This window comes from Elephas maximus, chromosome 11, assembly GCF_024166365.1.
Source record: "Elephas maximus indicus isolate mEleMax1 chromosome 11, mEleMax1 primary haplotype, whole genome shotgun sequence".
In the NCBI taxonomy this organism is placed as follows: Eukaryota; Metazoa; Chordata; class Mammalia; order Proboscidea; family Elephantidae; genus Elephas; species Elephas maximus.
Genome location: NC_064829.1, coordinates 13,695,736 through 13,711,231, shown reverse-complemented (window position 1 = coordinate 13,711,231; position 15,496 = coordinate 13,695,736). Strand labels below are relative to the sequence as shown.

Genomic DNA, 15,496 nt, shown 5'->3' with positions numbered 1-15,496 from the left:
ATTCTTAGAAACACACTACCTTCCTAAACTAACACAAACAGAGGTAGAACAACTAAATAGATCCATAACAAAAAAAGAGATTGAAAAGATAATCAGAAAACTCCCAACAAAAAAAAAAGCCCTGGTCCGGATGGCTTCACTGCAGACTTCTACCAAACGTTCAGAGAAGAGTTAACACCACTACTACTAAAGGTATTTCAGAGCATAGAAAAGGACAGAGTACTACCAAAGTTGTTCTTTGAAGCCACCATATCCCTGATACCAAAACCAGGTAAAGACACCACAAGAAAAGAAAATTATAAACCTATATCCCTCATGAATGTAGATGCAAAAATCCTCAGCAGAATTCTTGCCCATAGAATTCAACAACATATCAAAAATATAATTCACCATGACCAAGTGGGATTCATACCAGGTATACAGGGATGGTTCAACATTAGAAAAACAATTAATGTAATCCAGCAGGTAAATAAAACAAAAGATAAGAATCACATGATTTTTTCAATTGATGCAGAAAAGGCGTTTGACAAAGTTCAGGACTCATTCGTGATAAAAACTCTCAGCAAAGTAGGAATAGAAGGAAAGTTTCTCAGTATAAAAAACCCAGTGCCATCAAGTCGATTCCGACTCATAGCAACCCTATAGGACAGAGTAGAACTGCCCCATAGAGTTTGCAAGGAGCGCCTGGCAGATTCGAAATGCCGACCCTTTGGTTGGCAGTCGTAGCACTTAACGACTTCGCTACCATGGTTTCCAACATAATAAAGGGCATTTATACAAAGCCAACAGCCAACATCACCCTAAATGGAGAGAGCCTGAAAACATTCCCATTGAGATCGGGAACCAGACAAGGATGTCCTTTTTCACCACTCTTATTCAACATTGTGCCGGAAGTCCTAGCCAGAGCAATTAGGCTAGATAAAGAAATAAAGGACATTCAGATTGGCAAAGAAGAAGTAAAAGTATCTCTATTTGCAGATGACATGATCTTATACACAGAAAACCCTAAGGAATCCTCCAGGAAACTATTGAAACTAATAGAAGAGTTCAGCAGACTATCAGGATACAAGATAAACATACAAAAATCAGTTGGATTCCTCTACACCAACAAAAAGAACATCAAAGAGGAAATCACCAAATCAATGCCATTTACAATAGCCCCCAAGAAGATAAAATAGTTAGGAATAAATCTCACCAGAGAGGTAAGACTTATACAAAGAAAACTACAGTACACTTCTGCAAGAAACCAAAAGAGACTTACATAAAAGGAAGAACATACCTTGCTCATGGATAGGAAGACTTAACATTATAAAAATGTCTATTCTACCAAAAGCGATCTGTACATTTAATGCAATTTCGATTCAAATCCCAAGGACATTCTTTATGAGATGCAGAAACAAATCGGCAACTTCATATGGAAGGGAAAGAGGCTCTGGATAAATAAGGCATTGCTGAAAAAGAAGAACAAAGTAAGAAGCCTTACTTTACCTGATTTTAGAACCTGTTATACCGCCAAAGTAGTACAACAACAGATACATATAGACCAGTGGAACAGAATTGAGAATCCAGACATAAATCCATCCACATATGAGCAGTTGATTACTTGAGAAAAGCCCCAAAACAGTTAAATGGGGAAAAGACAGTCTTTTTAACAAATGGTGCTGGCATAACTGTATATCCATCTGCAAAAAAAATGAAACAAGACCCATACCTGACTCCACGCACAAAAACTAACTCATAATGGATATATATAAAATCTAAATAATAAAATATATAAAATAAATAAATAATAACATAAAATCTAAAATGATAAAGATTATGGAAGAAGAAATAGGGACATTAGGAGCCCTAATACCTGGCATAAACAGTATACAAAACATTATAAAGAATGTAGAAGAAAAACTAGATAACTGGGAGCTCCTAAAAATCAAACACTTATCCTCATCCAAAGAGTTCACCAAAAGAGTAAAAAGACTGCCTACAGACTGGGGAAGAGTTTTTAACTATGACATTACTGATCAGCGCCTGATCTCTAAAATCTACATGATACTGCAAAAAGACAAATAACCCAATTAAAAAATGGGCAAAAGATATGAATAGACACCTCACTGAAGAAGACATTCAGGTGGCTAACAGATATATGAGGAAATGTTCACGATCATTAGCCGTTAGAGAAATGCAGATCAAAACTACAATGAGATTTCATCTCACTCCAACAAGGCTGGCATTAATCCAAAACACACAAAATAATAAATGTTGGAGAGGCTGTGGAGAGATTGGAACACTTTTACACTGCTGGTGGGAATGTCAAATGGTACAACCACTTTGGAAATCGATTTGGCACTTCCTTAAAAAGCTGGAAATAGAACTGCCATTCCATCCAGCAATCCCACTCCTTAGAATATATCTTAGAGAAATAAGAGACTTTACACGAACAGATTATGCCCACCCATGTTTATTGCAGCACTGTTTACAATAGCAAAAACACGGAAGCAACCAAGGTACCCATCAATGGATGAATGGATAAATAAATTATGGTATATTCACACAATGGAATACTACGCATCGATAAAGAACAGTGAGGAATCTGTGAAACATTTCATAAGATGGAGAAACCTGGAAGGCATTATGCTGAGTGAAATTAGTCGGTTTCAAAAGGACAAATATTGCATAAGATCACTATTATAAGAACTTGAGAAATAGTTTAAACTGAGGAGAAAACATTCTTTTGTGGTTACGAGAAGGGGGAGGGAGGGTGGGAGAGGGGCACCCACTAATTAGATAGTAGATAAAAACTAGGTGAAGGGAAAGACAGGACACAATACAGGGGAGGTCAGCACAATTGGACTAAACCAAAAGCAAAGAAGTTTCCTGGATAAACTGAATGCTTCGAAGGCCAGCATAGCAGGGGCAGGGGTCTGGGGACCATGGTTTCAGGGGACATCTAAGTCAATTGGCATAATAAAATCTATTAAGAAAACATTCTGTATCCCACTTTGAAGAGTGGCGTCTGGGGTCTTAAACACTAGCAAGCAGCCATCTAAGATGCATCAATTGGTCTCAACCCACCTGGATCAAAGGAGAATGAAGAACACCAAGGACACAAGGTGATTACGAGCCCAAGAGACAGAAAGGGCCACATGGACCAGCGACTACATCATCCTGAGACCAGAAGAACTAGATGGTGCCCGGCTACAACCGATGACTGCCCTGATAGGGAAGCCAACAGAGAACCGCTGAGGGAGCAGGAGAGCAGTGGGATGTAGACCCCAAATTCTCATAAGACCGGACTTAATGGTGTGACTGAGACTAGAGGGACCCCGGTGGTCATGGCCACCCAGACCTTTCTGTTGGCCCAGGACAGGAACCATTCCCGAAGCCAGCTCTTCAGACATGGATTGGACTGGACAATGGGTTGGAGAGGGATGCTGGTGAGGAGTGAGCTTCTTGGATCAGGTGGACACTTGAGGCTATGTTGGCATCTCCTGCCTGGAGGGGAGAAGAGAGGGTGGAGGGGGTTAAAAGCTGACGAAATGGGCACGAAAAGAGAGTGGAGGGAGAGAACTGGCTGTCTCATTAGGGGGAGAGTAATTGGGAGTGTGTAGCTTGGTGTATATGGGTTTTTGTCTGAGAGACTGACTTGATTCATAAACTTTCACTTTAAAATAAAAATTATTAAAAAGAAAAAGAGACTAGACTTGCTGACCTGACAGAGACTGGATAAACCCTTAGAGTATGGCCCCCAGACACGCTTTCAGCTCAGTAATGAGGTCACTTTTGAGGTTCACTGTTCAGTGAAAGGTGGAACAGGCGCATGGAAGAAAACAAGACTAAAAGGGGTCCACCAGCCGTGGGGCAGGGACTGGAAAGGAGGAGGGAACAGGAAAGCTGGTAATAGGGAACCCAGAGTTGAGAAGGGAGAGTGTTGACATGTCGTGGGGTTGTTAACCAATGTCATACAACAATGTACTAATTGTTTGATGAGAAGCTAGTTTTTTCTGTAAACCTTCACCTAAAGTATGATTTAAAAAAGATACAAATAAAGAATTTTTGTTGGTAGCAGTCAAAATGAAGCCCTCTACAATGGTGAGTTCTTTGTACAAGGATCTTTGTATTCTACTTTGAGAACTCTAACTCTGATTTTCATTTGGGTTACTTTTTCTAATAGTCGAAGATCTCTGTCGGTGCTTTCAACTTTTCGAGAACTGAAATGTGTGATGCATGGAATATAACTTGTGAGAATAGAATGAAAAAGTATTTTGAGGCGGGAAGGGAAGCAAAAGATTTTTTGTTTGTAAATTCAAGGTTAATTGCTGTATTGTGTGTTTGTGGTGTTCTGGTTGTTGGTTGGTTTTTGATGGTTTTGATGACGTTCTTCTCTCAGTGCAGATGTAATGGATAGGTGACAGAGAGGACAGCTTCACCTCTTGTCAGGGAGCCAGAATGACTGAGTGCTTCCTGCCGCCCACCAGCAGCCCCAGTGAACACCGCAGGGGGGAACACGGCAGTGGTCTTACTCGAACCCCCAGCTCTGAAGAGATCAGCCCCACTAAGTTTCCGGGATTGTACCGGACGGGTGAGCCCTCGCCTCCCCACGACAGCCTCCATGAACCTGCTGATGTCGTGTCTGATGATGAGAAAGACCATGGGAAGAAAAAAGGAAAATTTAAGAAAAAGGAAAAAAGGAGTAAGTACAGTTTTTAATCTACACTTCAGATATATTTTAGATAATGTTCCATTCTAATCACACATACCCACTAATCTTCTCAAAATATGCCCAAAGAGTCTTCTTCATTCTTGAGGGTCTCAGTTCTTGTATATTAGAGCTGTATTTTATGGTCTTAGTCTCACAAATAAAAATACTGAATTTGCAGAAATGTGACACTTTTTCAGTGGAAATTTCTTGAAGTGGTCATTTAAATAATGTATAAAAAGTGGATGTTGGAATTTTGCCTTATAAAATCTACTTTCTTGAGTGGACTGTATAGGCCATTTGAGGGACACTTCATTGGAGCTGTGAAAATAGTAGTTATTCACTTAAGCAAATACCATGATTGTTCCATTCATACTTCCTAAACAGTATGGAGGATGGGTATATTTAAAGCTAATAAGGCAAGTTATTGTAAGTTACGTTGAGTATTCCTTTTTTTTTTTTTTTTTTGGTTTCATGGTATTTTGAAGTTAGTTTTTGGAGCATAACCTACAGAGTGCACAAAATCTCGTGTTTAACTTGATGAGTCATCACAAAATGAACACACCTGTCTTTGTTACCTTTATTGTTGTTGTTGTTAGGTGCCATTGAGTTGGTTCCGACTCATAGCGACCCTATAGGAACTACCCCTTAGGGTTTCCAAGGAGCAGCTGGTAGATTTAAACTGCCAACCCTTTGTTTAGCAGCGGAGCTCTTAACCACTACCTTAGTTATCTAGTGCTGCTATAACAGAAATACCACAAGTGGATGGCTTTAACAAACAGAGATTTATTTTCTCGTAGTTAGGAGGCTAGAAGTCTGAATTCAGGGTGCGAGCTCTAGGAAAACGCTTCCTTTGTCTGTTAGCACTAGAGGAAGTCCTTGTCTCTTTGGCTAGTTTCCTGGTTCCTTGGAGATCTCTGTGTGGCTTGGCATCAGTCTTCCCCCACCTCTGCTTGCTTGATTTCATGTTTCATTTCTTTTATATCTCGAAAGAGATTGACTCAAGACACACCCTACAGTAATCCTGCCTCATTCACATAATAAAGACAACCCATTCCCAAGTGGGATCATTACCGCAGGTATAGAGGTTAGGATTTACAACACATATTTTGGGGGGATACACTGAATCCATAGCAACACCTGTGAAACCACTGTGAGGATCGGGAAACAATGCTATCAGCACCTCCTGCCCTGCAAAGGCAATCTCTCCACCACTCCCAAAGGGAAACTTCTTTTGCCGTAGTCTGGTACTGCCTGATTTTAAACTTGATGTAAAGGGAAACACACTTCCTTTGTGTTTGGTTTCTTTTGCCCAGTATTATGTTTGTTAGAGTCATCCATGTTATTTCAAGTGGTAGTAATATGTCCATTTTTATTACTAGGTATTATTTCATTGCATTAATATGTTAGAAATATTTATCCATTCTGCTGTTGTTGGCCATTTGGGTTGTTTTCAGGTTTTTTTTTTTTTTTGGACTGTTACGAATAGTGCTCCTGTGAGCATTCTTGTGTGTGTCTTTTTGGCACATGTGTTTACACATTCCTGGTGCGTATATGCCTAGGAGTGGACTTGCTTACCTACAGGCCGTGCGTATTTTAGCTTTAGTAGATCCCGAGAAACGATTTTCCAGAGTGGTTGAACCAGTTCACTTCCACCAGCAATGTATGAAAGTTCCAGTTACTTTACATTTGAAATTATGCATAACTTACACACATAAATTATGCCCTGAAAATTTTTTTTGCCATCTTGGTTGGTATAGGTTTTAAGGTATTTTAGTTAGAGGGTAACTTACGAAATATCTTTACCAAACCTATTGCCGTTGAATTGATTCCGACTCATAGCTACCCTACGGGACAGAGTAGAACTGCCACCATAGGGTTTCTAATGCTGTAATCTTTATGGCAGCAGACTGCCATATCTTTCTCCCATGGAGCAGCTGGTGGCTTTGAACCACCGACCTTTCAATTAGCACCTGAGCACTTCAACTGTGCCACCAGGGCTCCTAGGAGAATGATAAAACAAACCAGTTGCCATCGAGTTTATTCCACTTCTTAGCGACCCTGTAAGACAGAGTAGAACTGCCCCATAGGGTTTCCAAGGAGTGGTTGGTGGATACAAACTGCCACCCTTTTGGTTAGCAGCCATACGCTTAACCACTGTGCCACCAGGCTCCACAGGAGAGTGATATTTAAAAATAAAACTAAACTGTGATTACTCTGAAGTGATGTAAAGTAGCTGGGCTTCTGGTGCAGGGAAGTGGCTGATGGCTTTGACCACCATTTTAAAAGATGGGGGATTCCCATTGTGTCCTCCACCCACCTGAGGCTTCTGTCTCTGCTACAGTCTCAGTTAACAGCTAGTGACAGGAGTGCAGAGTGTCATCTAGACAGTGGTGCAGTTTGTGGTGTTGTGGCAGGAGAGTTCCTCAAGTTATAGACCTCAACTACGAAGAAGCCTAAGCTAATTAAAACTAGTATATCAGAGGACAGTCTATGCTAATTAAGTCAGTGTGTCAGAGGACAGTGTTTGCCAGATGAGGGGATGCTGTTTGGTAGAAGGACTCATTCCACTAGCCCTCTGTAGAGCCCTTCCTATGTATTTCTAATTCTTGTTTTGCCGCACTTCCTCTTACACACATATGTAAAACAAAACCAGTTTTCACTACCTACTACTGCAAGGATGATAACTGGCTGTCTGCATGTCGCCCTCCTGTGATCCGGAGCTGTCACTGCAGCATCTCCTTATAGCTGTGAAGAAAACCATGTCATCACCAGGAGCACCCAGGAGGGATTGGACATGCAGTGAAAAGCTAGGTGGTAATCCCAGGTGACACTTTTGCGTAGTTCTGTTTTTAGAAAGCATAATGTATATGGATAGTTTGACACTAGGCAAACATATAACTGACACTCCCTACATTTCTTTGGCAGCTGAAGGCTATGCTGCCTTTCAGGAAGATAGCTCTGGAGATGAAGCTGAAAGTCCTTCCAAAATGAAGAGGTCCAAGGGAATCCATGTTTTTAAGAAGCCCAGCTTTTCTAAAAAGAAGGAGAAGGATTTTAAAATAAAAGAGAAACCCAAAGAAGAAAAACATAAAGAAGAAAAACACAAAGAAGAAAAACATAAAGAGAAGAAGTCAAAAGACTTGACAGCAGCCGATGTTGTTAAACAGTGGAAGGAAAAGAAGAAGAAGAAGAAACCAGTGCCGGAGCCAGAGGTGCCTCAAGTTGACGTTCCAAGTCTCAGGCCCGTATTTGGGATTCCTTTGGCTGACGCGGCGGAGCGGACCATGGTGTGTGACGGCATCCGCCTGCCGGCCGTGTTCCGGGAGTGTTTGGATTACGTGGAAAAGCACGGCATGAAGAGTGAAGGAATCTACAGAGTTTCAGGTATTGGGTGCACGCAGCTAGCTTGGTGGCTCTTAATAAAAAGTGACTTTAAGTTTTCCAAGGAAAGAAAAATAGTAAGTTGTGAGGAAAATTGTGGCTCTGGTCCTAGTAAACTTATTTTTCTTTATCTTTCAAATTGAAGAAAATGCCTCCTCCCCTTTTTGTGTGTTTTGTCAGTTTGCTTTTTTTAAATGCAATTTCCGTCCATTAGCAGGATTTCTCTGTGAGTCGTTCATAGCTTGCAGCATCCTGGAGTGAGACAAAATGAAGTGCGTGGGTAGTGTCACTTACCATGGTCCACTCCCACCCTTCTTCCTGACTAAGCGGAGGTTTGTGTCGTGAGGGACATCCGAGAGCAACAAGAGAAGGAAGGGCATCCATGTTCTTCAGAAGCTTCTCGGCCAAGAGCCACACTTACTAACACAGTCACATAATGTGTTTCCTGAGCTCAGCTAAGTGTTTAGGCCCAAAATGTGCGTGCGTCTGTCAGTCCTGTGCAGCTCCTGTGTACGCTAATGCGATTAATTTTCCATTTATCTACATCCCACATGAACAAAGATTTGAATTTCATACCTGGCAAGAATGTGTTTCATGCTGGGTATCTAAAATCAAGCAAAGTGTATAATATTTAAAGTAAAAGACTTATTTCTTATAAAGCAGTAGAACTTTTGTACTGGCATAGGTGAAAGTCCTGACCCATGGCAACATCTGTATTCCAAATCATTAAATTCCCGTTATTCCATTTCTTGGTAGATCATCAACTTCTCTTTAGAGATTTATTTTATAAAATTAATTGTTGGTTACAAACATCTTTATGATGAGTTGTTAAGATATGCACATTTAGAATATATAAAGAGATTAGCATTTGTTCTTTCAGAATTAGTTTTTCCATTTAACTGGTTCATACACATTTCTAGGAGGTAGATTTGATAGTTAAATTTTGTTGAGAAAGGGCAGGTGTGTTTGGTAACTAGAGAGCCTTTTTATGTAATCCCATACCTAACATACTTCTGCTACAAGGCTTTACTGCTGCTGTTGTATAGAAAACAGTTAATCAGGCATCAAATATGAATTTATAACTCCTTAGTGGTACATAAAATTTAACACAGTAAATGAATTTGAAAAATTGACTTTTAAGAATAATTTGTAATGAACTGACCTTTTAAAATTTAAATAATAAAGTAAGCTGCTTGTCTTATATGACCTTGATAAAGAGAAAAAAAAAAAAAAAAGACCTTGATCGGTATGAAGAAATTTTGTTTTAGGTGAAAGTGCCTGAAAAGTTTCTGCAGCTTTGCTTAAAGGGTTCTTTTGTCTTTGACTATTTTTGATGTTTACATTCTTTTGGAGATTGGAAGTTGCAACACTTGTCTTCTTTACTGGTGTATAAAAGCATTCAAGCTGAGCTGCTTGCCTGAGGATTGACTCCTAGGAGCCAGGCTCCTGCCTTTTCCCCTTTTCTCCTGGCTGTGTGCTGCATTCAGCACGCTGTGGACCCTGCAGGTTGAGGCTCTGACTTTTCTTTCTGAATGCTAATGATAATGCTGGTTTCTCATGGAGATTTTTACTTCTCCTTTATTCATGTATAAGTTGCAACTGATGCGAAGGATAATTTAAATGATTTTATACGTTTGTTAAATGACAGATTCTGGGGTAAAGTTATAAAAATTGTAACAAAGATTTTATTTGGGAATAAACCAAATTGCTGCAGCCAGGGAGCCTGACATTCAAGAGGAGATACCAAGGACTTCAGTTTAAGACAGACAGCAATCTCTTTTTATAAGGTCCTTTGAGAAAGTTAGTTGGGGAAAAAAGGGGGTTCTGGGAAGTTGTCACTTAAGCAAAGCCTAGTCCTTTGGAAGCGGGGCGGGAGAGTAAATTTGTGATTGGGATACATGTTCTTTTCTCTCCGTTCGTAAGAGGCGCAAAGGTTCTTGGCTTTACTGTGAGGAAGTTTCAAGAGAATGTGGGTTTGGAAAGTCTCAGTTAAGTAAGGCTTATAATATTATGATTATATAACTTTATAATTATAATTTTAGGTGGAAGCACCTGGGGCTGGTCTAAACTGGCTATAGTTGTTTCTGGTTGACACATTTTATTTTATTTACACTTTATTATATTTTTTTTTTGCATTAAAGTGTAACATGCTTTTCTCTCTCACTCCAGTGCTTTATTTGGAGTGTCCAGGTTTTAAAAAGGAAACATTTTTATAACCATTTCAGAGTGACAACAAGCCAAGCACATGTTCTAATTACCCACTTGTACAGTTTCCTGGGTAGGTACTGTTGCAGGGAAAAGAAGTATATATATATGAGAACGAGAGAAGGTCTTTAAGTTATTGCTCACTGCTTTACTCATATTGTCATAGAAGCAAGAAAATTGAAGCAGAAAGACTTCAAAACAAAGATCATGCAAAAAATAAGGTTTATTCTATTCTGTTCATAATTGGCACTATTGATTTTATTTTGTCACTGCTGGATAAGTTACAAATTTGTTGTGATGCCATTAACAGGTTTTCAGATAAGATATGGAGTGCCACAACTAGCTTTGAGCACTGTATTGGTTGTAAAATGCTATTCAGATTAGAGGACACTTCAGTATGTTCGTGTTTACCATTAAGAAACTGTGAGGCTTCATTTAGGGTTGTTTCACATAATTGGTCTAAAGTTTTAAATGTTAAAATTAAAAACAACAAAAAGCTACTTTGTACTCTTTGAGTGACTTTTGTCACTGAATTATGTCACTTAAATGCAGATTGGACTAAAGACTTAAAAACGTATATAATGTTTAAAAAGTATTCATGTTGTGTGTCAGCGTTTCTTCCTGTCCAATAAGATAAGCAAAACAATTTGATTTTAGAAACCCAAACTTCACTTTACTTTTTTGTTCCAGCTCTGCTTTTAAGAAGACAATGAATTGGAACTTGAAAATAGAAATTAGGTGGGAATTATTTGAATGGAGAATAATTTTCAGAGTTTGTTTAGATAGTGAACGCACATTTTGCATTTAAAATGCAAATTCTACGTATAAAAAGGCAATTACACCTTTTTGGAACATACATCAGTGTACACTGTGTTGTGTTTTATGTTGTTAGTCTCATGACTAGTTACAAAACGCTCTTGGCCCTCTGTGGTGGCGGTATTGCTGGCATGCCAACACCCACACCTGCCGTGGAGAGCAAGACTTGAGTTGTAGCTTAATTTTTGCCAGAATTTTTACCTATGAAACTTAAAATTTTTTTTTTGTTTGTTTTTTATTTTTACTTGAATCCATTAGTGTATTTGCTTAATATGTCCCTGGTTGCTCTGACATTGGTTCCGAGTAATGTGTTTCTCAGTTATCATTTAGCTTTTGGCTAGTTCCCTCTTGAAATGTAGTCTTTTACTTTGTATTATTTACAGAAGAACCCTTTGAACCTTGTGCAGGTAGATAACTCATCACTAGAGGTTTGTTCTCAGACCTCCCCAGCAGGGTGGGGGTAGTGGTGACAAAAGCTTGTGTGGTTGATTTTTTTTTTTTTTGGTATTCTCTTTCTCTTTTTAATTTGAATGTTTTAAGGAATTAAATCAAAGGTGGATGAGCTAAAAGCAGCCTATGACCGAGAAGAGTCTCCAAACTTGGACGAATATGAGCCTAACACTGTAGCTAGTTTGCTGAAGCAGTACTTACGAGACCTTCCAGAGAATTTGCTTACCAAAGAGCTGATGCCCCGATTCGAAGAGGCTTGTGGGAGGGGCACTGAGAGCGAGAAAGTGCAGGAATTCCAGCGTTTACTGAAGGAACTGCCGGAATGTAACTATCTTCTCATTTCCTGGCTGATTGTACACATGGACCATGTTATCTCCAAGGAGCTGGAAACAAAGATGAACATACAGAACATTTCTATAGTGCTCAGCCCTACGGTTCAGGTATGTGGGCTTCTCTGCACACATCCCCTCTGGTATTTATTAGCCCTGAGAATCTGTGGCTGGGTAGCATATAGAGTAGTTGACAGTTCTGCTCAGTCCTGTGGGGTCGCTATGAGCCAGAATGGACTCGACAGTGGGCTTGGTTTTGGTTTTATGTAATGGATTAGCTTGAATATAGGTCTTTTTTTAGTATTGACTTGTAAGATGAGCATATTTGTCCTTTAGCTTGTAGTTATGCCATTTGAATATTGTACAGTCTTTAGTGTGGATTTAAAAGGCAGTGCCTGATGACAGTAAGGAGGGGCCAGAGGTACCTGCAGTTACAAACATGATGTATAGAATTTTAAAGATTTCAATTATTTCATCAAACGGCATTATCGCTTCGTTATATAGCACACACACGTCAAACTCAGACACACAGGGGTGGGTCATGAATTAGTTTAGTCAGAGATTTAACCTGAGGATTTTATTTATAAAGATGGACCTTAGAGAAGCGTTTTATAGTATCTTAATCCGAGAAGGAGCTTCAGGGAATTGAGTTAATTGGTGCCTTTTTACAGCATCAACATTTGGCCTTCCTTTCTTGCTGCACAGCGGGTGCTGCCCTGGAGTGTATGTTTGGGTTAGTTAGAGTTGCTGATACTGTACGTGGGCAGAGAACAGAGCATGAGATGGTGGTTACACTTTCAAGCTCTTTTTTTGACCTACAGACACTATAAATCAGTGTCTTCTTTTATTAAAGATTCTTTCATTTGTCCATTGATTATATTTTAGCAGCGAAATGTTTTCAGTTTGATCATTTGTATTAGGTATGATTTCCAAATTTGGTAAATATTACATTGTTACGGATGTTCGTGTTCACCATTAAGAAACTGAGGCTTCATTTAGGGTTGTTTCACATAATTGGTCAAGTTTTAAATGTTAAAATTAAAAGCAACAAAAGCTACTTTGTACTGTTTGAGTGACTTTTGTCACTGAATTATGTCACTTAAATGCAGATTGGACTAGACTTAAAAACGTATATAATGTAATAGGGATGGTAGTATCACAGGATATTCAGGTGTATTGTAAGAGTAAACTCCAGGCAGGAAATAATTTTGTGTTAGCTTTTCAGCCAACATAGTAACCTGGACTCCTAGCATATGATCATTATGTTCAAAAACTGACCATGCAGGTATGCACAGAAGCGTGGACGTTGGGTGAGGGCCTCCCCCAGTCCCAGCCCAGCGTTAGCCCTGCAGCTGCCCTTACTGCTCTCATCATCCCTGATTAGATCCCCTTGTGGAAGTTACAGGGTCTCTAAAATCACTTGAAAATAAAGAAACATAAGGTTTTCTAAATCAGTCAGTATTGCAGTGATAGAAAAGCAGCCATGTGAAGGCTGCTTAGAAAGACATTGGTGGTGGCTTTGCAACAATAACAACGACCAAAAGGGGTGGGGGCTACATACGTGGAGAGTAATTAGACATACCCTGTCACCTCATGGGATTAGTTCTCTTGGTTTGGGGGCTTAGAGCTGTGGTCTCATGGGACAGTCCTGTCAGCTAGCATACTACCCAGTGAAGTCTATAGTTCTTAAAGTTTATGTTCTACCTCCCAGTATGGTGAGTAGTGTCTGGGGACGTAAAGCTTATGAGCAGCCATCTAAAAGACAACAGTTGGTCTTTATTTGTCTGGCACAAAAGAGAAGGAAGGGAACCCCAAGAATCATAGAAGGAACTGGACTACAGGACTAATTGTCTACATGAACCTCTGCCACCTCCACCTTGGTGCTGGCTACCACTATTGAGTGTTCTGATAGGAACATAGTAGATGAATTCTGATAAAAAGGGAGAAAAATGTGGGCCAAAACTTCAAATGCTTAAAGAATCTAGACTTAATTGGACCTTTTGAGGCTGGAGGAGTCCCCGAGACTGTGGCCCTGAGTTGCTCTTCAAACACTGAATTGAAACTATCCTCTGAAGTCACCTATAAACTAAGTAACATTTTAGCCCAAAAAGTAAAGATGATCATCCTTGAGTACTGCATTTCTTTAAAAAAAAAAAAAAAAAAAAATTGTATGTATATATATGAGACCAAAGGGTCAACAGCTATTTTAAAGGAAAGATGAGAAGGTTGAGGGGCAGGGAGCTTAAGTAAATGGAAGTGAAACAACCAGAACAGAAACAAGGAGAATGTTGACACGTTCGTTACACAGAATGTAATCAATGCCCTGATCATTCTGTCCAAAAACCGGAGTGGGAGCTGGGTTTGCTGTGTATATTTTCACCAGAAATTATTAATTAAAAAAAAAAAAAAGTGGTCATTAGCTTCTGCATTCTTGTCTTTTTTTTTTTATCTTTTTATGGTTCTTGAATACATGATTTACCTCACGTTTCTCCATTTTTTTGCTTTGAATTAGTTATTGCTGAGGAAATTTTTCATTCCTGTGTCAAGGATTAAAGCTAACACTAGGTGATAGACACACATTAAATGAAATAAAGTTATAAGTTTAATAGTTTTCTTGAAAATATTTTTGTCTTTTTTTAGATTAGCAATCGCGTCTTGTATGTGTTTTTCACGCATGTGCAAGAGCTCTTTGGAAATGTGGTACTAAAACAAGTGACAAAGCCTCTCCGGTGGTCTAACATGGCCACTATGCCTACCCTGCCAGACACCCAGGAGAGCATCAAGGAGGAGATCAGAAGACAGGTATGTGAGATGCCGGCCTCAAAGAACCACCTTTGATCTGGCCACTTGGAGACTGGTTACCATGATTTCCAGCTCGGTTTATTGAGCACTTTCAGTGTGTTTGATGCTGTGTTAGCCACGTTCTTCATGCCACACTGGAGCCAGAGATTTCTGTCTGGCACTGTTTCATGCCAAATAAGACAGAACAGGTTTTAGAACCAAAAGATCTGGCTTGAAATTCTTGCTCAGCTCCTAATTCACTGACAGGTTTTAGACAAATTGCTTCACCTCCTTAAGCCTCAATGTTCTCATTTTAAAATGGATCCTCTCAGAGGATTGACGTGAAGATTAGCGTAAATGAAATATGTGTGAATGGTGCTCAGCACAGTGCCAGGCATGTTGGAAACAGTCCAGAATGTTCTCTAATCCAGACAAGGTCACTATTGTCATTGCCGTACTTTACAGACAAGGATACTGACATTTAGGAAGTTAAAGAAATTCTGCATACTGCCTACTTATTGCTAAGCTTAGAGCCAGAGTTTGCACCAAGTTCTGTGCCTTTCCACCATGCTGCTTGTATGTAAGAAACAGCACCGTTTGGTTGTGTGGTGGATTTTGTTGTTTGTTTTGTGAGACTGAATAAGAAATTTGAGACTGAATAAGACCTTTACTTTACCTTTGATTGTTATTACATCTTTTATTTGCATGTACATTATCTGGAGCAGATTTCAGATCCCTGCTTGCTTTTCTTCCCATTTATCTACTCTGAGCGCCCTATTCTCACTGGTTAATGATGCATTTGGGGGCATGTGAATTAACTGCTATTGAACCAGGGTAA

The 15,496-nt window shown here is 39.5% G+C and overlaps 2 protein-coding genes across 2 annotated transcripts in view; one reads left to right on the top strand and one right to left on the bottom strand.

Moving 5' to 3' along the window:
- PPP4R1 (protein phosphatase 4 regulatory subunit 1) overlaps positions 1–15,496 on the bottom strand; it is a 181,257-nt gene that overhangs the window by 8,001 nt on the left and 157,760 nt on the right. The window lies entirely within an intron of this gene.
- RALBP1 (ralA binding protein 1) overlaps positions 1–15,496 on the top strand; it is a 94,051-nt gene that overhangs the window by 64,729 nt on the left and 13,826 nt on the right. Inside the window, exons 2-5 of the mRNA XM_049900165.1 lie at positions 4,385–4,687; positions 7,622–8,080; positions 11,639–11,988; positions 14,518–14,679. Of these exons, the coding sequence (XP_049756122.1) occupies positions 4,444–4,687; positions 7,622–8,080; positions 11,639–11,988; positions 14,518–14,679 (1,215 nt within the window). The 5' untranslated portion in view covers positions 4,385–4,443. The remainder of the gene's footprint in view (positions 1–4,384; positions 4,688–7,621; positions 8,081–11,638; positions 11,989–14,517; positions 14,680–15,496) is intronic.